The sequence below is a fragment of the Bombus pyrosoma genome, linkage group LG7 (genome assembly GCF_014825855.1).
Source record: "Bombus pyrosoma isolate SC7728 linkage group LG7, ASM1482585v1, whole genome shotgun sequence".
In the NCBI taxonomy this organism is placed as follows: domain Eukaryota; kingdom Metazoa; phylum Arthropoda; class Insecta; order Hymenoptera; family Apidae; genus Bombus; species Bombus pyrosoma.
Genome location: NC_057776.1, coordinates 3,257,189 through 3,280,414, shown reverse-complemented (window position 1 = coordinate 3,280,414; position 23,226 = coordinate 3,257,189). Strand labels below are relative to the sequence as shown.

At 36.0% G+C, this 23,226-nt stretch overlaps 3 protein-coding genes and 1 long non-coding RNA gene across 9 annotated transcripts in view; 2 read left to right on the top strand and 2 right to left on the bottom strand.

Moving 5' to 3' along the window:
• LOC122569265 overlaps positions 1–6,612 on the top strand; it is a 35,877-nt gene extending 29,265 nt beyond the window's left edge. The window contains exon 4 of one of the 2 annotated variants that reach the window (XM_043730054.1): positions 6,593–6,612. In XM_043730054.1, coding sequence (XP_043585989.1) covers positions 6,593–6,597 — 5 coding nt within the window. In that variant the 3' untranslated portion in view covers positions 6,598–6,612. Of the gene's footprint in view, positions 1–448; positions 508–6,592 lie in introns of those variants that run through there. The other variant, XM_043730050.1, reaches the window with a different exon arrangement.
• The window catches only part of LOC122569264, a 41,825-nt gene extending 26,844 nt beyond the window's left edge, over positions 1–14,981 (bottom strand). Inside the window, exon 1 of the mRNA XM_043730048.1 lies at positions 14,622–14,981. The gene's annotated coding sequence lies outside the window, so the exon portion shown is untranslated. The remainder of the gene's footprint in view (positions 1–14,621) is intronic.
• A 227-nt stretch (positions 14,982–15,208) lies between these two features.
• Positions 15,209–17,908, top strand: LOC122569272. The gene is made up of 2 exons (XR_006317390.1): positions 15,209–17,461; positions 17,588–17,908. It is a non-coding gene; the product is annotated as an uncharacterized LOC122569272 (long non-coding RNA).
• Positions 17,909–17,959: 51 nt separating this feature from the next.
• Positions 17,960–23,181, bottom strand: LOC122569253 (PAN2-PAN3 deadenylation complex subunit PAN3). Of its 5 annotated transcripts, XM_043730010.1 has the most exons (10): positions 22,133–23,181; positions 21,127–21,353; positions 20,871–20,954; positions 20,694–20,774; positions 20,234–20,609; positions 20,029–20,145; positions 19,704–19,943; positions 19,333–19,615; positions 18,710–19,064; positions 17,960–18,556 (listed from the first exon to the last, which is right to left on the bottom strand). In XM_043730010.1, the coding sequence occupies exons 2-10, from the start codon at positions 21,202–21,204 to the stop codon at positions 18,440–18,442; spliced, it is 1,731 nt and encodes a 576-aa protein (XP_043585945.1). In that variant the 5' UTR covers positions 21,205–21,353; positions 22,133–23,181; the 3' UTR covers positions 17,960–18,439. The 5 variants fall into 5 exon arrangements, with proteins under 5 accessions (XP_043585945.1, XP_043585941.1, XP_043585942.1 ...); XM_043730006.1 differs by having other exon boundaries at positions 20,694–20,954; positions 21,959–23,181; XM_043730007.1 differs by having other exon boundaries at positions 20,694–20,954; positions 21,969–23,181.
• Positions 23,182–23,226: the final 45 nt, after the last annotated feature.

Genomic DNA, 23,226 nt, shown 5'->3' with positions numbered 1-23,226 from the left:
AACAGTTTATTCTATAATCCGGGTTTTCAACTTGTCGCGATTTTCAACGGGACTATGAAGGATTTTTTTGGAGATTGTGATTCTTATTTTTAGTTGTAATTACACATTATTTTTATAGAAAATTTTATCATACAAACATTTTCTATATCTATTTTTTTAATACAGATATATTGCAATATTCTACTGTAAAATAGTTGTAATATCGACTTTTACAGAAAATATAGCTATACAAAGGTGTTCGATAATTATTTAGTTCAATGTAGCTACATAGATTACGGATTTTCTGACTGTTAAAGAGTATAATATATAAATAAGATAGTTAAGATTCTAAAACGATAGGAAAACTCTTGTAAAAACTCCAACCGACAAGAATCTTTTAATTCTAAAATTGTAATAGATTCAATTTCTATAAATTTAATTCAATTTTTTCAATTTTAATTTGTTACAGAAATTGCAATAACACAATATTTGTGTAAAGTAACTGTCCTATAATATAGGTCTTCCATATATAATATGAGCTTTGAGATTTCAATCGGAGTTCGTGTACCAACCCTGAAGAGAGGAGGGAAGCCAGGTAGCTTGGAAGATCACTTTGAACAATGTTGAACTACTACGAGTAAAGGATTATGTTCCGGCGATCAAAGATATGTTTCGAGAAAATTCTGGCCTATAGAAACCAGATTGAACAGTTACTGCAATAACGTGTCTTTTGAACTTGCAACTTAGTACGTCAAACTTCTGAAATCTCTGGATAGATATTCTTTGTCTAAACAAACGATACTTCTCGCAGCATCGTGTAATCCCCAAGAGAGAGAAGAATTTGAAAGAAACAAGTGACACAGAAGGGACCAAGAAAATCGAGAAAGGTAGATGAGGAAAAGAGCAACATCAGAGTAGAGAAATTGGATCTCAAGGCAGCAAAATGTTCGATAGAGGCGAAAAAATTGAAACGTCGGTGAAAGGACAGAAAGGAGACAGAGGAAGGCATAAAATAAAAGGTGGCTGGCCATGCGACAAAGCAAAGGATAAAGATATATGTATAGTCTGTTGAAGGGACAAGAAAAAGACCCTAGAAAAGAAGCTAGATAGAAAAAGGACGAAAAAAAGGAAAAGGGAAACTTGGGTAAAGGTTCCGCTTAAAAGAAAGGTGGAATATAGTAGTACTGTAGGTATAGCAGTGGATGTATCGGGAGTGTCACGAGAACAACTCAAGTAGGATGCAATACCGAGTTTGCTGGAGGCAGTAAAGCAGATAATGCGTCGTCAGATATAGACCATGTGGTAGCTCGACACAAGCAGCCACCAGTCTCGACATATCCATGTAGGGGACGTTGCTCTTGGATCCAGATCTACGTGTCTCTCTATTACATTCGTTTCCAAATCACGCATCTTTCACGAAAGCACCCTTTCTCGGAATTACTAGAGCGACTTCGATTACGCTACTTCTCTACGCAAATGAAATACTTCAATTATGAGATATGGTTCGAGAACAATGAATTCTTATAAAGGGGAAGAGTAAGACTAACTTCTCTGGGAAACAGTTTAATTCTTTTTAATGGGCTAATTTTCAAAAATTTTGGAATATTTATCAAAACATAAACTCGGGCCAAAGAAGACATTTTTAATCTTTGAATTTCTCTTTCCTCCAAATTTCATTTTTATTAATAAATATTTCAAATATCTATTTTATAGAAAGTTTTTGCAAATGAAAATTCTAAAACGTTGCTATATCATGCATACAGCTGTAGATATGGTAGCTCCACATCGATAACTGTCGCCACCTAACGCTTTAATTTATGACCACGCTATATCGCTTCCACTAGCTATACATCCTCAGTGAGATAGACAAATAGCCCAATAATGTTACTTGATTACCTAGAGATTACTGAAATCTTCTGAATACATTTCCCTGGCTAGTTTGGCTATTTACCTTATCTCATTTCTTTACTGCACATATGTACCTTCATGGTGAATCAAGACGTGCGTAATCGTGATACGAGTTGATCTTAGGACAACAGGAATATACAGTCGTTATTGCATCCCGTGTGCAGTTTCCTGCCTGTATTTGGACGCGGATTAGCCCGTGGATATCGAAGTCATTAGATGGCGATGAAACTTGGTTAATATGGACATTTATGGTACGGCTGATGCGGTATAATTGAACGGGTATTATGGGTAATCAGTAGAAAGTTGATTATACTCTTAACAATACTAATAGTGATGTTTTGTTCAATACTTATTTTTACTATGAAGTAAAAAAAATTCATCTTTTTACTATGAAGAAAACTAAAGAACAACTATATTAATGAATCCGATTCCATAGAAAACACAGCTTTTAATTGAACCTAATTTGAAATAACCTAACATCTTCGGTGAAATTAACCATCAAATACACCAAGTCCAAAAAAATTCTGTTATAGCACATTCATGTAACAATCAAAAACAAAGAGACAACCGAGTGCTCTCGGGATAGAAACTATCCCAGTAGAATCGTTACTCGATCGAAGCTAACAGAGTGAACGAGCGCCTAGAGCAAACGAAACGGTGGGAAAATATTTTTGTCCGGTAGGCGCCGCCATCATACAAACGTAGTCGTTGATCCTAAAAAATTCGCACGTAACCATCCGCGAGTGGCCTTTGAAGGCCATCCATTTCTTTGAAGTCGGGCTCGTTGCAAGCCCCGGTGTACCCGTATATTTTTAGTTACCAGTTTCTCCTTTCTTGTATATTACCGGGCTAGCCGTGCTGTAAAGGGCCATTTCTGCCCGTGGCCCGGATAAATGGCCAAGTGGAGGCGTGCATGCCGCTCAAAGCCGTATTCACTCAAATCTACTACTCTCATCTGCTTGCATTATATGTAAAAATCCGATTTTCCCTTATCCATCTATATTTTTTTCCTTTTCCACTTCAAGAGGTAAAGAAAGAAAGAATCAGTTATGTACGCTATGTAAAAAATTATTCGGATATTTATTTGTTTTCAACAAAATCTATTGCAATTATTATTAAATTACAAGTGAACCGAACTAAATTTATGTCATTATTTTATAATCATTAGACTGTAGATGTTTCTACAAATTCTAATTTTTATTGATACAACTAAAGAAATGAAATCTAAATAAAAATTTATTTCTGGCTTCCAAATATTTTAACAGATGCGTTATATTTTAAATATTCTATGTATTTTTGTACGTTATGTATGTGCACTTCTTTTAAATTTTCCTACTATTAAATGTAGTTATGATGATCGCAAAGAATAAAATCATTGCCGTTTGATTCATCCGTAACGTTATTTGAAGTAAATCTTATCAAAAGTTAACAAGTATCCCGATGCTTTTCAGCAGTAATACATATATTTACGAAAGTATTTCGGTATACGAAACTGTTATCGAGTATTGTCTGCGAGGGTATGTCCAATTAAAACTTTCTCTTGCATCGTTTCTGTACGAAATATGCAAATGTGGAGTATAAGGCAGAGACATAGAGGATGGACTTGAAAAATCTGTTCCTAAGAGAAGTATTATAACGCTTATAAAATAATGAGCTTGAATATCATCCACAGTTTTTCTGTTAGCCAGCCCCCTATATTCTTGTTCACGTGAATAATTCATGGACGGAAATGAATAATAAAATATTACGAATCGTCGATGTACCGAGCTGCCTAAGTGCCACCTATTTCGCTGTTTTTACGCGTGTTGCGACCACGATTACCGACACGGACGAACTGCATCAGATTGTAACACCGTGTTACCACCGAAAGCAATGATGTCCAATAGCCTGGTCATTCGCCGAGCATCTGCAGCTCGCGTTGCTAGTTTAGTACCAGGTCGGCAATCAAAATTTTTTCCAGTGTATTTCATTTTTCTTTTTTTTTATTTCGGACAATATAATTTACTACTTAGAAAATTTTCTGAAATGAAGTTTTTATTTCTTTCCTCTTCTTCCTCTTTTTTTTAGAACTCGTTTCGCAGAAATCTATATTTTATCAAAAATTCCGTTTGATCCTATTAGTTTTTTTCATTTTTTTATGTTGTTTTGTATTATATTTTTTCATAATTATTTGATTTTTTTTTTATTTACAATCTGGTAGAGTATTTCAAGGCGAAAAGTTAGCCAAGATCAATGCTGGTACAAGTATTCAAAATGACGACTGTACATGAATATATTCTTTTTTTTTAATAATTCCAATGCACTACAATTTGTCCAGGAAGGACATTTGATGAAATTATTTGATTTATAATAACTTGAATAATTTTAAGAAATCATCTGTCTACATTAAGACTGCTATAAGGTAGTAAAAATATATTTCGACTATATTTGACAAGGCAAGAGGAAAGAATCACGCGTTCGGCAGAGGTTAAAGATAATTCGTATCGGTGTGCTATTGCGACTTCCTTTTTTTCAGTATACTGATACATCAGGTTTTTCGAGCAACCGTTTTCACTACTTATCGAAAAACGGATATCAAGGATACTTACTGATTTGCTTCATATGCGAGTCATTCATTATACAGAATAAAAACAAACTTCTCACCGGGAAGTAATAAATATTTTTTTTAAAACGGTCATGCACTTAGTTTCAAGCAGAAACTAAAAATAAAACAAAACGCTATTGAAAGATAAATCTAAAATTAATGATCATGTATTCTGAAAGTGATAAGAGTGATAATAAACCATCATAAATTCATTAGAAATATTCTATTACCAAAAAAAGGCAGCGACAAAAAGACTTCACAAAAAAGATTCCAAAATAACCAAAGTATCATAACTATGTCAAAAAAAGCATCTCCTCGTTCATTAATCTTCCGAAAGATAAGGAATATTTTTAGGAGTACCCTACTCGAGTAGGGTAAAATTCATCATCGAGTCACATGAAGATCCATCTTTATGTACAACAGTAAACGGACTCATAAGGCGGAAATCGTTTCCCGTTTTCTTGCCGATCATAGCCGAAGTCGGATCGGGAGTGGAGGGGGAGTGGAATTTCAGCATGTCGCGGCCTTCGATAAGATCAATTTAATCGAGAGTACAAGAAAGTTCGCAGGAGTCCAAAGGGGACTTCCTCCCCCCTCTTTTCTTCTTCTTCCCCTTTTCCGTTCGCTTGTCGAAGCAAACATCGAAAATCCGGGTCAGTGCACATCATCACAAAGAAATCTACAGCCTACCGTCGCCATGTAATTTCGCGATTCCGCGTAATTGCTACTGATGACACAATAAATTCCTCTCTCCTGCCCTAAGAATCTTCAATTTCCGCCCTTCAGCCCCTATATCCGGTCCATCCGGTACATGTGTCTCCTCGACGTCCCTCTTATTCCTCTTGCAAAGCCTCCTTTTCTTCTCTCTTACTCGTTTCTTCCCGTCGTCTCTTAAGGAGAACCTGGTTTTCTCCGGCGAAATACAAATTTGTCCGGGAGTGTTTGAAAAAGGAAGAAGAGGAAGAAGAACGAGGAAGAAATGCTCGGGGGACGAGGCGCGGAAACGCAAATGCTCGCAGCGACCCGGTGAATCATTTATCCGCGTCGTTCGTTTCGCGAGCCCAGCGACAGAATCTTTCTTCCGTTGGCCTCTTTGCTCGCCTCTTCCGGCGCATTGTGAACCCTGTCCCCTACGTTTTCCTTTCCTCGCCGTTTTCGTTTCCCTGTTGGGAGACTACTGAGAGTCTCTGGATCTGTGGATTACCCGGGACTCGGTTTTCTTCAATTATTAATCGTCTTTTGCGGTTCTGGTTGAGTTGCTGTTATAGTGAAAAGAAAAAGGAAACAGAGAAAAGGAGTTGAACGGATGAGTTTCGTTAAACGTTGCTAAAACAATTTCGTTGAGCTGTTAGAATGATCAATCTGCAGGGAAATGAGTATATATTTATGTGTTTGATAGGAAGTTGTTTTGTGTAGTTAGGTTGTGGTCGATGTAAATCTATTTCATTCTAAGTGGATACAATTTAAGCGGTCTCAAGTGACCCGGGAAGCTAGAGAGGTCTTTCTAGGGTTAAATGCTCCACTATTAGAGAACTTGGCTCTTTTAGTCCAATCAGTGACTTGTACGTGTGCTAATGTATATACTCTAATAGTGCGCCATTGATGTTTCTATCTAGTATATTCTAGTGTCAAATTTTTTCTCTGTTATATTTAATTATTTTCTTTCCAAATGATATTAGTATGTAATTGCTCTATACATTTAAATTATATTGCGTATTAATAACATTCACTTTGCGATGGAAAGATACTTTCGAACTTCTAAGGAACCAGTTCATTTTATTATCCAAATATCTACCAAAGTAACTTAAACTCGAGCCTTTCTACTTACTAACCGAATATGTTTCCCTACCACAATTTTAGATTACATATGTGTCATCAGTAAGTAATATTACGTGCAAGTACATCTTCAGTGCGTACAAAGTACTGAACTTTAAACACAATTTTCTCTCAAAATTTCAACTATATATTCGCAACATTGTTATATAAAGCGTGTAGCTTTTATGTCTACTAATTGTTTCATTCCCTTTCATTCACAACTTGCTACATCATCTTCCACTTTCCTTCTTCCATTTATTGTTACACCATTATATTATACACTAATGCAATTTCTCTTAATTTCAGTTTAAAGTGCTTCAAATAAAAAAGATGAAAAATAAATGAAATTACGCCCTTCAAAAGATTCGACAGAAAGATTAATTCGACGAAGAATTGGAGGAAGAATGGCGAACGAAATTTCGAGATTCCACGGCACACGACACTTGACATTATCTTCGCTGCGGTCGTTTTAAAACGAAACGATGCTGCTCGTTGGAAACGCGGTTGCAATTTCATCTATATACATCTACGTCTGGGGACACTTAAGTCGCGAAAGGGATGACGAGGAACTCGTCCATGCAAATTGACATTAATATGCAATTGGAACAATAGATCCCAATTAATTATCTCTGGTTAATTGGGATGCCGTGCCGTGCTGCACGACGTCTTAACGAAGTTACCATGCATTCCCCTTAATTTGGCAGCAAAACGATACGAAATTGCGCGATGTTGCCGGAGAAAATTAATATTTACCACGGTAATTTCAAGCACGCGTGCATCTTTCATTTACATGCGATACCAACGTGTTGAAATTATTAAAATTACCGATTTGTTGTTACCGTGATAAACTCCAACGATATATTTTACCATCTTCGCCACCGATGCATCACTTACGTTTTATCGAATGTAAAATTTTATTTTTATAGCTATATTTGCACTATTCTATTCTATGATAGGAGGAATTGTTTTGAGTTTTAGAGAATATGTATTGAAAATTCATTTACCAGACTGAAGTACCTATGTTGTACAGACACCATTAAAGTAGATGCTCATTAAAGTAAATTAGCTATTTGACGAACATTCAGTTACTTACACGTGAATCATTAAATTGATTTCGTCAATGACTGCGGAAACAATGAACTTCGCGCCTTATGACCAGTATTTTTGCATTTTACTCGTCAGAGCTCCCTCGCCCTCCTCCGGTGAATATTCGCAACCTAACCTCACAACATCTCTACTATAACATAACACCAACGATAATAATCGTAATTACTACAGCCACGAAGAGCATTTGATGGAATCGAGGGTCGAGCCTGCAAAACCGGTAACCAGATCACCAAGCTAGGGGATCTCGTTTAAAAACCAAGACAACTGACCAGAAGTAGAGTCGAGAAGAGGGCGCGAGCGAGCGATTATTTGGCGAGCGTTAAGCGAGCCGACTTGGAATCTAGATGCTTCCGATAAGGCCGTATCTGCGAGATACGATCGGCACCTCGATGCCAGCGGCACGTTGCTGTCGTAGGATTTGGAGGGAAGCGAAAAAGAAAAGGTGATGTGAAGGTAAACGACGAAGAAAACGGAAAAGAGAAGAGAGAGAGAGAGAGAGAAAAAAGGGGGGAAAAAGTGGAAGAGAGTCGCGTTAAGCCTGGATAAGAAGCGTCTTACGGTGAGATCGTTACGAGACGATCCATTTTCCTTGCAGCGGCTAGAAAAAGATCACGAAACGAGGAAAGAAGGAAAAGAAGGAGCGACCGTTTACATACCGTGGTATTTCCGGTACCGTGTCTTCCGGCTATTCGAGAGAACCGGGGAAGCTTCGCCGACTCTTCTCTCTTTTCTATCCCCTATGAGCAACAAGCCACCTCGTCGTTTCACCTCTGATGTTTCGCTGTTACAAGGCGAAATTCTCGTTAAGGTTTCGATACAATCCCCTAACTTGTAAAAAAGTACTATTCCTTTTTCGATTTTTTAATTGTGATACTTAACTTAATGTTTGGAATGGTTGGAAAGGTTATCGATATATGAAGTCATTAACATAGGTCTCATATATAATTACTTACTAACCTATAATTCTATGACGAATGACAATTCATAGATTTGTAACTTTTGTTACATAAGTAGAATAAAACAAGAAGATTTATAATTTTAATTGTACAAAGTATTTTTACTTTTTGCCTGTTGTACTCTAACTGTAGGTTTTCAGTAGGATAGCTTTTAGTGTTTATATGAGATTTATATACTTCCTATTAGAGGAAGCACGGGAAAAGGAATGTTTGAATAGCGGAAGATTATCTTTAACCAAATAAAGATATCGCGTTAACATTAGTGAAATCAAAATAACCGGAATACGTTTCACCGATTTGTTAAGGGATTCTACTTTATTACAGGATTTCATATACGATACCTTGTATACTTGCGCAATAAAATGGAGAATTTTATAAAAAATGGGATTAATCAATTTGTCTTCTGATAGGTTCAAATATAGAATCTGATAACAAACGCTTTATTAGAAAATAATGGTACGTGCAAATATTTTTTGTAGCTACTGTTGTATAGAGTTCAAATAATAACACAAACATCGCATGCAATCTGTGTGTTCTTAGTTCTGTCAACGAAATTTCAAGATGGTTGCCGGATGAATCGTCCTCGCAAAGTAATTCGGAAAAGGAGGTTATTCCTCGGGCGTGAAAAGTGTTCACTTGTAGCTATTACGCGTTATATATTGCGCCTGGCTGTAATGCTTGGTGAAAGGGTTAAAACCCCGGACAGAACGAATACATTTCGCCCCGATGGAGAAGGGGAATAGGAAGCTAAGACGTTTATTATAAAGGGAAAGAGAAACGGAACGACGTAAACTGTGCGCCATTTACATACAATATATCCACGAGTAAAACCGCATTTTCTACTGTATGTGACATCTACGTCCTTTGCGACAGTCCAGGAGACGAAATGTTTCGCCCGCGCGATGATTTACATCGCAAACACTCGATGCATGAATGTGTTCCTAGCCACGCAAACAAAAAGAAAGGCTTCATTGAAAAAGCAGTAACATGTCGATCGAAGAAATCTCAATTGATATCGTTGAATCTCGGATACAAATGTTTAATCCTTTTAAATGTGGCTTTCGTCAATGGACGACAAAACGAAAATTTCAGTGAGCAGTATTAAAATCTTAAATGATTTTGAGATGAAAGAATCGCTTATTGAAGACTCTATTTTATGATAATTATACAAATAATTATAGCTTTGTGTTTATATTATATGATTAGGAACGATTTATGGAAATATACCCGTATTTAAAGAGTTAAACTACAATAGCCAGATAGCAAGTTTCGTGGATCGAATCTATTAACACGCTCGGTCGATAAATTATCGAGCAAGTTAACTGCATAACTGACCTTGTCAGAATCAAGAGGTAATCGACATTTTAACAAATTTTCGAGTGTAAGAATGTAGTATTTTATGAAACCGGTTTTCGTCCACGTTTTCTGAATAAAAATAGTTGACGAAAAGCGGAAAAGGAATATCATGAATATCTATGGGAACATTGAAATTCTAAGAGGTTAGGATCTCTTAACGGAAGACTCTCGGACGGAAGTTCTTGTCAAACATGAAAAGGGCTAATGCATAATGTAGAAAAAGAGAAAGGAAAGGAAGGTTAATTTATTTACATAAGTTTATATTCTTGGAAATGTCTAGAATCGATTAAATAGAATATTACGCGTTTTTTCAGATAAACGCCCGGTGCTGACATGTGTACGAATCGCCCGTGATCGAATGTGCATCAATCAAATTTCGGATGTCATGATTTGTGTTACTGTAATGTATAAATAATCGAACGTTTCTTTAAATGTTTCTAACTTGTAGAATATAAGAATGATATGTATATATCCTTCAATACATTTTTATATCTTGATGAAAGAATATCATTCCGAATTTTAAGACCAAAATAGAGAAACTATTAAACGTTATATTAAAACCGATTAAATTAAAATGTACTTCAACATGTCCTATCCACATGAAAAAAATTACCTACTTTTCCTCTTTTTTTTCTATATGTGAAGAAACAGAGGAACATTTGAATTCAAATACTCCTGTTTAACAAGGATATTATGTCAACCATTTCCTTCATTTATTGGACTTTTTTTCGTTCTCTATTCTCTTCTTTGTCAGAAGAGGGGAAAATAGTCCGGCTCGAATTACGAAACTATCACAAATGAGCTTTTTCAATAGAAACCTATTCCAGCAAGAAACTCGTATGGTTATACGCATGATATGCTATCTGGATATGGTGCTGACAATGAACCTCGATCGCACACCGCCCTCAAGCCTATATGTCTTGCTGACAATTTAGCAGCGCGATTCGTACGATACTGTCGATACGATAAACTGCTCGGGGAACGCGAGATGCTTGCAAATTGGCGGCAACTATGTCGCCACATGTAACACAAATTGAGGTTAATTAAAGAGGGAAATATAGCGTGGTAATACGGTCATGATACGTCTAAATGCATTCACATTTTTAATAGACCCTCAGACTTACACGAAATCAGCTTTAATCCACGATGTAATACGATAAATACGATAAATTATACAGGGTATCTAAAAATTAAATAAATAAACTAGTTTTATGTAAAATTACGTGTAGACAAACTGATTTACATTTTTTCTTTGAAAAGCAAAATTTGAAAAAATTGTATCTAATTTTGGATGTTAGGAGAATAAGCACAAGAATTTATCTATGCCTTTGTACACGATAATTAAGAAGTTAATAACATTAACATATGGATAAATAGTCTTCATATACAAAGATCATGAATACCAATTTGTATTTTACTTTGAACTTTAATTATCAGCGAATTTCAGCGTTATGCTTCAAGTCGCGTTATAATTTTAATCTGCTTCAGAGGAGGTACAAATGTCAGTGGCACTAAGAATAAACATAGACATTACGATAAGCAGGAAATCAGAAAAAGAGTGTCACTCGTGCCTCAAGATTCATATATCAAGCTATCCTGTTATTCGCGTGTACTATATACTACGAAAGAAAATCGAGACAGTTTTCCGTGGGCGAAGCCGAATCTTTCGAGATCCCGTGAAAAATATGCATGTCACAGTATCATCGTGAAACCTTTTCCGACACGATAAAACACGACGTCGCGAATTGCTCACATGTTGTCGAGATCCCGTGCTTCTCTTCTTTTTCCCTCCCTTTTTACTTTCCTCCCTCCCTAACCCTCTTTCTCGCACGTAATATGATTCCATCACGGCAATGGCAAATATTGCACGCAATTTCCCCTCAAATTGCTCTCGTGTAACTTAATTCGCTGGCGATGGCGAAGCGCGTCAACCCTCCTTTTTTTCCATCGGTGATAATTTCTCTCACGATATCAGTCACACAAATACGCTTTTTTGTCAGGGTCTCCGCCATGTTAGACGCTCGCGACGATCCACCAGAATCGAAACTCTTTTTTATATACGATTACAACTTAGCCTGTATACATACTTTAGTTGTTGCAAAAAAGAATCATGAAAATTTGATATTTTAGTTGGTTTAAGTTTAAGCTAACTCTCATCTTCTAATGTATTCAATAATAGATCAAAATTTTTTAACTGGAAAGAAAATATCGAAAGAAGAGATAAACATCCATAGTTTTATTATGGTACAGAAAGAAAGATAAGTTTCAAAAAGTTGTTAGAAACACAGATACAAGATAAAGAAAATATATTATTTATAATTGCGCGTTTCTTATAATTTCCACGTGATATTGGCGACGAAACTTTTTGTACTACATTAATCGAAACAATTAAGAGACTCGCTTTCCCTGAGAAAGCTTTGAATATTTATTTCGTCGCCCGGTGAAAACGTTTATACGAACAGTCTAATAATTCTGAACGATGTAATTTCTTACTTTTTTAAGTACCTTTCTCGTTTGCAAATTCCCATCTTCCGCATATAATTCACCCAGTGAAACCAGTGAAACCAGCAAATCATGACTGAGAGTAGCTTCTTGATACCTCACGTTACCACTATCAAGCAAGTATCACTTATCATCGAAGCATACACATACATACACATTATGTTTTATTAACATTATCAAACTGCCAACGCCAACCCTCCATGAGAGTTAATTTAACATCTATTGTCAATGCCATCTGCTAAATAAAAGTTGGAACATTTGTTCCTTGGACTTTGAAATCGCTAGTTAAAAACTTTTAGGGAAAAAGTTTTTAGGAACACCGGTGCACATGTTTAGAGAACGCGTAGTAAAGTAGCGAATTACGGTAACATTTTGCGAGAAGAAAGAAAGCTACTAACGAATAATCTTATTGTTACCATTTTCGTCTAAACTGGGTGCAACTGAATTTATCATCGAGGAAAGGGGAATGAAGAAAAAAAAATGGTCGATATCCGGACCGACGTGTTTTTCTCAAGTGTTATCTGCTTCAAAGGGTTGTTGCAACATCATGTCGCCTACTCGATATCCTTTAATGAATTAACACACGAACGTACAGAGGGTGACGCATACAGCTCGAAAAAAAAATCGTTAATCATTGGCTATCCTACGGAACCTGTGTACTATCCAAGATAAACATGTATTACACTTTTCATATCGAGAAGCAGACCTTATTGCGTAAAAAGCCGAGAGAGATGTATCTATGTATGTGTGATAAGTCCATGCGCGTGAACTGTGTATATAGTACCTTTTTATGGAATACGGTATCTTCAAAGTGGTGTATCCATTAAGTGTACTGTCATATCGCCACGCGTTTTTTTACCACGTTTTCGTTTAGAAAACTTTGGTAAAAGAAGATCATTTCGGATACTTTATGAAGTAATTACCATTTTTATAGGGAATACCGGTTCCTCTAAAATTATATTACAGAATGTTTAATGTCTGGTGTTTTAACTACTCAAAAAACCAGAGATTTCATCTTTAACATGATGTTCTTACTGTCCGAAATTCTAACTAAGATAAATGGATTTGTATCCTAACATACAATTCACTCATGGAGAATGAAATGCTATATTATGTCACGTACAAAAAGAATCTTCTATCTGAATGTGGAACTCATGCTGTCATATTTGCAATATCTATATCTTGTTTTCTTAAAGCCTAATTATATTTCAAAATTTTTAAAAATGAGAAATAAGATTAGAAAAAGGGAATAATTTAAATGAAAATAAGTTAAAGAAAATTCTAGAAGAAACTCTGACGGTACATCAGATTCTACGTTCAAATACCTTCATAGCTATTTTCAATTCCAACAATAGATTCGATCTCTCGTGTAAAACTTAAAACTACTTTAGAACTGTCGGTCGAAGCGTTGGCAAAGTTCCTTCCAATGAATTCTTTCTGTTCATGGGGTTTGCCGGTTGTAATTCGAGATGCAGACCGATGTCTCTACGCTTTCAAGGAGAAAAACGATACGCAAGGAACATCGAACGTAAACAATAAGCTCAGAACGTGAAAAACATGATTCAATTGTCTATTACGAAATTTCTTTTTATTTCGAATAAAATGCGATTAAAAATTTTTCAAATTTAAAAACAAAATAAATTTTTTAAATGATAAGGAGATATTTACAATAGATTGCACATATAAATGTAAGAAATATATTTATATCAATATTAAAAACTCGTATGAAAAATAATAAAGCGTTTCTGCACACTTCTATTAGGACATATGAGAAAAGTCTGGTGAAAATATGCTGAACAACGATCGGGCTTCGATTTTCTTATTCTATCGAGAATCGATACGTAAGACGCGTGGTCCATCGAGGGAGGCCGTCTAACAAGCGTATTACGTTAGAAAGAAATGGCTAACCACGATTCGTGGATAGAGGGTGAAAGAGAGAAGCCGATAGAGTCCATCGATCGTCGACGGCAAACACGAGCGCGCTCGCCGAAAAAAAGGATCTGCAGACTCGCCTCGATAATCGAGAAAATTATATTAATGTTTCCACAACAGATACAACATTATGTCCAAATCTAATATCTTATAATTGAAAAAAATGAAAATTAGATTGCAAATCGTAGGCGCGAAATGAGAGGTAGAGTAAGGTATACTTATAGAGAAAGAGAACGGTAAATTACAGGGCGGGTCTTGCCGTGGAAAATCGATGGGAATACACGGTGAGCGTGTAGAACGAAACACGACGGTGCTCCAGAAGAAAATTGCTTCGCGTCTTCATCGACGACGCGCGATCACTTCCGTCACGGAACCCGCGCACGTAAAAGGTCCACCATTTTCACGCTCGTGGATCGACATGAGAATTATAATAGAGAAAGAAATTCTGAAGAAAAAGAAGAAAATGTAAGTATATTACATACCTCGCGCCGTTTCGAAAATGTTCGTAAATGTTCTCTTGCTTATTTTCCAGGAACAACCCGATGTGGCTTGGTAGTCCTGCTGACGTTTACGTGTATGTTGACACGCTCGACGATGCAGGTGGTGGTAGCGGTGGTAACAGCGACGCTGGTAGTAGTAGTAGTAGTAGTGGTGGTGGTGTAGCGATGGTGATGCCCCGCTGGTAGTGGTTGGAGATACGAAAAAATGTATACGCGTAACGCGACTGCGCCACTGGACCGAAGTGAGACTGGCTCGAAGCGAGTCTACCGACTACTAACTACCAAAGCGACGTGATACGAGCCGTGTGCGTCCTCGTCGCGGTGCTACCGTGTACTACGTGTTGCTGCTGCCAGAGCCACTACCGCTCTACTCGCTCCACGACGACCTCTTCCCTCTTCTGTGTCTGTGCCTCTCTACCATCCCTCCGAGTCTACGCAGCAGCAACCTTCGCCTCGCACAAGCATCGCGGCGCGGGGTTGCCGCTACCAGCGTCGCCCCATCGTATCGTTCCACTGCGCTGAAGGATATTTTCAAACTATACCTGTAATGTATAGAACCTGCATGGTAGTTTGCATCGCTGCTCTGCGGGTTTCGCCTCTACAGTCATGGAAATGATAAATATTATATCGCCCAGAGATAATGTTGCTAATCGTTTGTAACGATGGGATTAAGCTGAAAGAGATGAAGCCCCGCTAGGATTAAACTCGAGAGTAATCTAGAGAATAAATATAGATCAATGTCCTCTAGATGAATATACGAAATTATTAGAGGTTTTAACAATGTTTGAGGATCGTTTAAGGGATTAATTTGAACGGAGACGTAAACGAATGATGATATGGTAATAATATTACGGTTAGAAATAAATGTAAATTTCAAATACGACGTTGTATCGTGGGAGACAAATATGAATCGATACCCCTGTAGTTAGAAAGAAAAATACAGATAAAGTAGAAGCGTTATAGACGATAGCACGAGAAGCGTGACATAAAATGAGATTTAAATTAGAAAACGTAATTCACGCCATCGTATTTTGCAAGTTTATTTTTACCGACAATCGCGTTATGTACTCGCGTTACATTCCCTTTTTTTGGCGTTTAACGAGGATTAACAAATAACTTTGCTCGTAAGGTATTACGTATATTGTGGCGTCGTTGGGATACTAAATTATCCAAGCATTTCCCAGCATTTGCATTTGCTAATTAAAAAAGAAATGGGATAAAAAGGATGAAAATTGTTTGAAACGATATCGTTAAAAGTAGCGATTACATATTTTAATCAACCTCGTATTTCCTACGTAAATCGTGTTACTACCATCGTCATGTAAATTTGCCACGACACACATACATTACCAGATAACTTGTCTCTCGTATCTAGCCAACGATTAATCTCCGTAACGTGGCGATTAAACCACGACTGTGAGTAGGCAAGAATATCGATTCAAACGAATCAGATGCAAAACATGGTGTGTACGATGTTCGTGTGCGTGTGCACGAGCCGAGGAACAGTTAACCGTTATGGGAAGGGAGAAAAACACGCGCTAACGAACTTCATGTTGACCAATAGTCGTGGCGCGTTCTTGTTCGACCTACACGTCCGATAAATGAATTCTGGTAAAATTTTTTATCGTTAAAATACCTCGACTTCACGAAAGTCAACATGCAGAAGGGACAAGAGGGGAATAACTACAGATGGACGGGACACTCAATATACCATATATTGCGCGAGCATGTTTCACTGGTATCTCGCTCTTCTTGGAACACACAGAAGAAGTTAGACGTTCTTCCTCACCAAGCTCAGGTCATATACATTCGCTGGTTCCTTAATTGCCAGCCAGGAGTGGTTTCTCAGGAGGCATACCGACTAGTCTCTTTTCAACCCATACACTGACAATGTGCTTCATGCGACCTTCCGTACAATCCAGTTTCACGATCGTGGGACGATCAGAAAAAAAATCGCCTTGCGCAAGGGTTCGCTGCTTCGGCCGTCAGTTTAAAGTTTCTTAACGACTGGCGGAACTGGATTTAAAGTGAACACGATTTTACGATCTTGTTATAGGTGTATCTTAGATCTTTCATTGTGTTTATAAGATGATAGATCGACCAGATTACTTTAACTGGATCTACCGACTACTAAAGTGTAAAACATTTTCAAAAGAAATCAAAATGAAAGTTATATGAAAAAATATATAAAGTAAATCCCTAAAATTATGCGCCGCTGTAAATTTATAAAATTTGTATAAAAATTACAAATTGATATTAATGCGACTATTGAGCAACGTTGAAGTTTGTTAGCGTATGTTTTTTCTGATATTAAAAAAATGTTTTACTGATATTATTATGAGATTTTTTTACAGAATAATTAGTGACGCATAAAAATTATTGATAATAAGAAATATTATTTTTATGAACAATGTATATTATTGTTGAATGTGATAAAAAAGTATCGCATAATGTTAGCGTGACGTCTCTGGGTTAGCGGGTTGATGTCGAATAAAATGAAGACTTACACGCGGTCGTACTACGTGTATATGGCTGATACGTATACGAGAAGTGATTGTCAGAAGTGACACGGCACGGGGGAGTAAATCACGTCGGCATTAAGACAATTAGGTGTAGAACGACGGGTTCAGCCAAGTCAGTTGACATGTCTTGGACAGAAACAGATGTCTAATATGCCTTTTATTTCGACTCCATGGTCAACCATACATGCACATATAAGTTAAACACTTATTCGAACCACAGGACGTACGTAGGATAAATGCATGGGCGTCGATACGGAGCATTAGAAATGAGGAATAATGTGACACATATATTGTAATCATGTAATTACCCAATTTTCGTTCGTTACAACAAGTTATATATAGGAAAATTGTTGTTTAAAATATATATAGGTATTACCCCTGAACTTGTGTACCGTTGAAAAATACATGCATAAGTTCTGGTTTAAGGTTGCATTTCACGAATAAATCGCTAGCGGCAACCATGTGCATGATACTATTGAGAGAGTGTGCGTGTATGCAAAAGTCTGCCCGTGCTGCGGTCGTGCAATTGTGCGAAGGAAATGAGATCAAGTTTGAGTGATTGCGGACAGCAGTCGAACAGAGGCGGAGAGAGGCAGGGAATGGAGATAGGACAGTTCAAGAACCGAATCTACAGATTGCCAGCTGGATAAACTGGAACAAACGAAATACTAGATTTCTACGAGTATCAAATACCATCGTTTATAATTATTGATACTTAAAATATAAAAATATATTATTACAGAGAAATATCGTGGATTTTTAATGGTATGTCACTTTGAAATAATTACACAGAATTGATTAAGATTGCTTTCAAAAATAAACATTTATTTCAAAATTAATGCTTATTAGTTGTATCCTAAAAACTAAGATCTATCCTATACACTGACTGTGTTTAACTGTATTCACACACAAAACATCTTAAGAATTTATTACATCTTTATGTTGTGTACAATCTTTTGTTTGTTTGTATGCTACCGTAATAGCTTTCACAAAATCAAACACTTTTAGATTTACACCATCACACTCCTTCACATTCATACATACATATATTACATTCAAATACTAGAATGTATTTTGCACATAACCTTTCAATCAACCTTGTAATCATACTTACAAACTGGCTCAAATACTATTATTCTTATTACCAAACTTAATTCTTAGATTAAATCTTAGTCTTCTATATCTTCATAAAGATTAAAATAATATACGATCGTGATATCACATTTGTAGTTCAGAGTATGTACTATGTGGTCAACCGAGAAAAAATGTGGCACGGATCTAAACAGCTTCTTTTGCTGATTGTATCAGCTCTCCAAATGAGGTTTCCAAACATTGTCGTAGTTCTGCATAACTTACTACTAATATACTCTGTTCATCTCGTGACATCAAACATACCTATAAAATTAGAAAAATACATTTTAAAGTACATATTGAACGATTTTTAATTATTTGAATATTTTGTATTGAATGTTTTGTAAAGAAATTGAAGTTCCTTTTAAAAACAAACAAACAAAAAAAAAAATACAATTTTGGAAAGAAAAAATATACCTTATCTTCTGAACCTGAATCCAACTTATTTAAACAAGACACAACATGTGCCATATCCAACCAAGGTCTTCCATCAGCTGCTACCTGATGGAAAACATAATCCCTAAACAATTTGAGCATGTATCGGTCACCCGTCTCTGCCCACGTAGGTTCCATATTAAGGTCGGGTCTTTCGTTAATAGTACCCAACTTTACAAGTAACTTAAATAATCTCCCATTTTCTAATTCCTTGGAAAGTTCATTTTCCAATACATCAGACCGAAGCTGAATTGCATCTAATTGCGTATAAAATCTTGCTCCAATCATCGGCATGAGATCTGTTACACTTCTTCGTGCTTGATTCGAAAGTAAATACCTATAAAATTAATTCATTTATGAGAACATACATTAACACGAACATAGATACATTAGGTAACATAAGATGTGTCACTTCTTTTTTCTTTATCAAAAGTGTCAATTTCATAATAAAATCTGTCTCACATAAAAGGCATTGCCTCAAGATGATTATAAATAAATCAAGTTAAACAATGAAATGTTAAATTGATGAAGAAATGTACTGTTTTCATCATATTAGAAGTTAATGAGTAAAAAGAATCTATGAGAAAGATAAAATGTATACATACAGGATAAGGTTTCGAAGATCCGCAGAGTAGGAACGTGCGACGAGTTCGAGGGAAGCTTGCATGTTGTCGCGATGGACGGCAAGGAGACTGCGACATGCTAATGCCAACACCAACTTTCCTAAGGCGATTAAATCCTCTTGCTGATAGTGTGCTATTAGCGAAAGTGGATTTGCTGAGTTTCCCTCGAAAGTAACAACATCTGGTACAGCTACACAACTTAAACGAAGTCTTGCTTGCGATGTAATTAACACTTTTGTAGGATCTAAACACCTGTATGCCAAACCTATAAATCATCACAATAAAAAAAATTATTTAATTATCTAGACAATAAACAAATAAGATGTAAGGTAATGTAATTGATAGATACAAACCAGCAGCGTGTACAACACGAAGTGCGGCAGTGAGCTGGATTATGTAGCTCCATATAACACTTTCTGGTAGCATACTGCTATGCTGTTGTCTCAAAATAGTATTCTTGGTATGACTGTAAGGTCGAGGAGCATTTGGATCCGAAGAAAATGGATCTGTATAACCATTTAATTCGGTTCCTGAGAAATGCTTATTTAATAATGTTTCCGATCCGGGATGATAATCGTAAACAAATACCATGGCTGAAATAATAAAAGTACATTTTCATAAAAGAAGATTTTCATAAAAGTACATTTATTAATTTCGTTTTAAGACGTTAATACATACAATGGTCACCGAAAGCCTTGGTGGTAAAAACTTCTCTTAACTGCACTAAATTCGTATGTGATAATCGCTTCCACATATCTACCAGCATCATACACTTTGTATTAGCAAGTCTGAAATCTAAAAACATAATAAATGCTTATTTCATTACCAGTTCCGTACCTCTTAGACGGTATTAAATAGTTCGTAAGAATATAGAGATATTCACCATGTATACGTCGCAGACAGTAACGTGTACCGTTTTTAATGCTGGTAGCTTTGTACGTCGAAGTTTGATATCCCAGCATCGTCGAAGCAGGTTTGTGAATTGATTCCAATGGACACAACTCATGATAATTATCTACCTCGTCTGGTAGGTCGGGAAATCGTACTACATCAGGTTGTGCTAACGTTAAAGCATTTTTTTGAACAATGTCCATTCTTAAACTTTCACTAACAAAAAAACCGGTGGTTGCTTGAGGGGGAGGGGTTGAGGGAGCTGAAGAACTGTTAGATGACACAGGTTTTGTAGGTTTTACTGGCTGGAGGTGCGCAGGTGTTCCAGGATAGACATAGCCTATCTGACCTGCTGCTACATTTCCAATCTATACAGAAAAGATATTAATTAATTCGTTAATCAATTGAGCAGAAGTAATGAAAAGCTTTTCTGTATTTCTACAGCTACTTACAGTTTCAGTTGCTTCCTCAGCTCCAACAGTATCAGCTGCTGCATTCCCAACGTAGAAGTATGTAGTACCGCCTACATTCTCCTGCGAGTAATAAGAATTATTGAAAAGGATTGGAGGACTACTGTTACTACCAGTAAAAGGTCTTCCAGGTACAAATTCTGGACTGGTGGCAGTTACCTTTTTCTGTGAATCCAGAGAAAGGTTTGACATATGTTTTGTAACAACTGTAGTACTTAGAGGTATCGCTGAATTATGGCGATTCTGTTCAAAAATATATAATAAAATTGTATATTAATGTTTAATATTTATTAATTATATATTTTCTATAACTTATTAATGAATATCTTGTATATATATATATATATAATAGTATACTATAACATAAAACAATATCTTTATTAGGAATTTTTTCAAATAAATTGCAAATAATTACCATGTAGGTAGCAAGCTTGGATTCCAATGGGACGCCGTTTGTTTGAGGAGTGTATGGAACAAACATTGATGGGTCCATCTCTTCCTCAGCCACTGCATTTACTATCACACTTAACCCTCACTTCTACTCTCTGTATTCTTCTTTCAACGCGAATGAACAAATGTACTTTATGTGTGATTATATTTCCTTGTTACACAGATGCACAATATAACATCAATCTCCAAAGCCTGCAACACAAATAGAAATAAAAACTAAACTTACAATTATGTATTTTACGTATTACTCCAACTATCATTCAATATCATTTTGTAACAATAACTATTCGATAATAGTATAAACTATAATATATATATAAAGTTCAAATAATTATGTATGCTTTGTCAAAAAATTAGTTCATTTGTTCTCATGTGACAAAATTCAAAGTTAAAAACATTACTATCTTCTATTACTATTAAAAAAAAAGACGAAAATTATTAAACAAATAAGTATAATATGTCCAAAGCAGCTACCATCTACTTAGAAATTACAGAAAACCGATTTAATTTTATTTACACTACTCGAAATTTACTCCGGTATCTGCTTATGCTCGTCAAATCGGTGATGCATAAATTCGATATAAAACATACTGCTCGTTATAAACGAAGGTATCAACTTGCCGCGTATGACTCAGTACGACTAAACATAACAACAAATCGTAAATCCTGAATGAAATTTCGGGAACGATGAGCACAGCTCGAGCCAAGAAAAAAGAAGGAAAACCGAAAAGAACAAGTAGAATCGCATGCTATAGCAATGGCAGCTGATTTTGACAATACGAGTGAAAAAGACGCACAGGATATAACCTTGATTCCACGTTATTGCTGATGCGAGGTAGTCACTCATGAACACAATTTCGATCAAAAAAAATCCGTACGATTGTGCAATAAAGATACTGAAAACTATCTAATACGGCTACGTGTACGATAAAACGCGTATGGCAAGTAAGCACGACAACATAACCACTTACACTGTCACTGATATCGCGTCGGTGGTACGGCGCCAAAATTCCGATCTCTCCGGTTTCCGAAACGGTACTGTAAACGCACTCAACGAAATACAACTTTGAAATGATGATTTCGAAGCAGTCTGATCGTATTATAACATCCCGAAGACAAAGGAGAAAGCAGAACCAATCCGAAACTTGTATGTTTATGGTGTTCTCCCTTTGGTCCGGCCTCCTATTTTTCTCTTTCCCCCTCTCTTCCTTCCATCCCCTCTATTCATATCCTTCGATCGGAGCAGCTGTCTCTCTACACAGCTTGTCTCCGGGCGCGCGAGTCACGTACCTGTATATTTACCTTTTCGAACCCTCTTACTAATTACATATATTGTTCTTCTTTATGATTTATTCTTATTTCTGTATTATTATTTTCTTAATAAATATCATACTGTACTAATTTTAGCTGATTTCATTTCAAATTCGATGTTTTTGAAAACTAAGAATTGTATGAAAGAATTCTATTCTATATTTTCGACTTTTTCACATAGAATTACCCTGTTGCCGATTATACCACGATTGTTGCGATACACTGTATATGTCAAATTATATTTCGAAATAGGAAAAATTATGCACTAGGGTACTAATTATTGTACATTGTAATATACATGATCGATTTGTATCAATAGATTTTATGTTTTTATTCTTTTTATAGACAAAATATTGTTATGCTTACATGGAAAATTGGGAAGTATGATTTTAGAAAAACTAGATCTACTGACAACTGAAATATAGAATTTGTAGCAAAAGTGTAATGAAAACTATATAATGTAAAGGAAAAAATAAAATTTTGTTTAAAGCATCTAGTATCAATACGAGTAAATTATTTGCAATATTCTTGGATGACTTTTAAATTTATATAACACGTTGTTAATGAGAATCATTTAAAGAGAGACTTTCGAATTCGAAATACGATTTTACTTCTGTTACATGGTTTACTACAAGAAAGTAAATCTTATTTAAACTGCAAATTATATACTTAATAATCGCAAATATAATTTACTATACCCATTAACTAAACGTAATATAAGTTTAGTTTAAACCTTTACAATAGCAGGTAATAA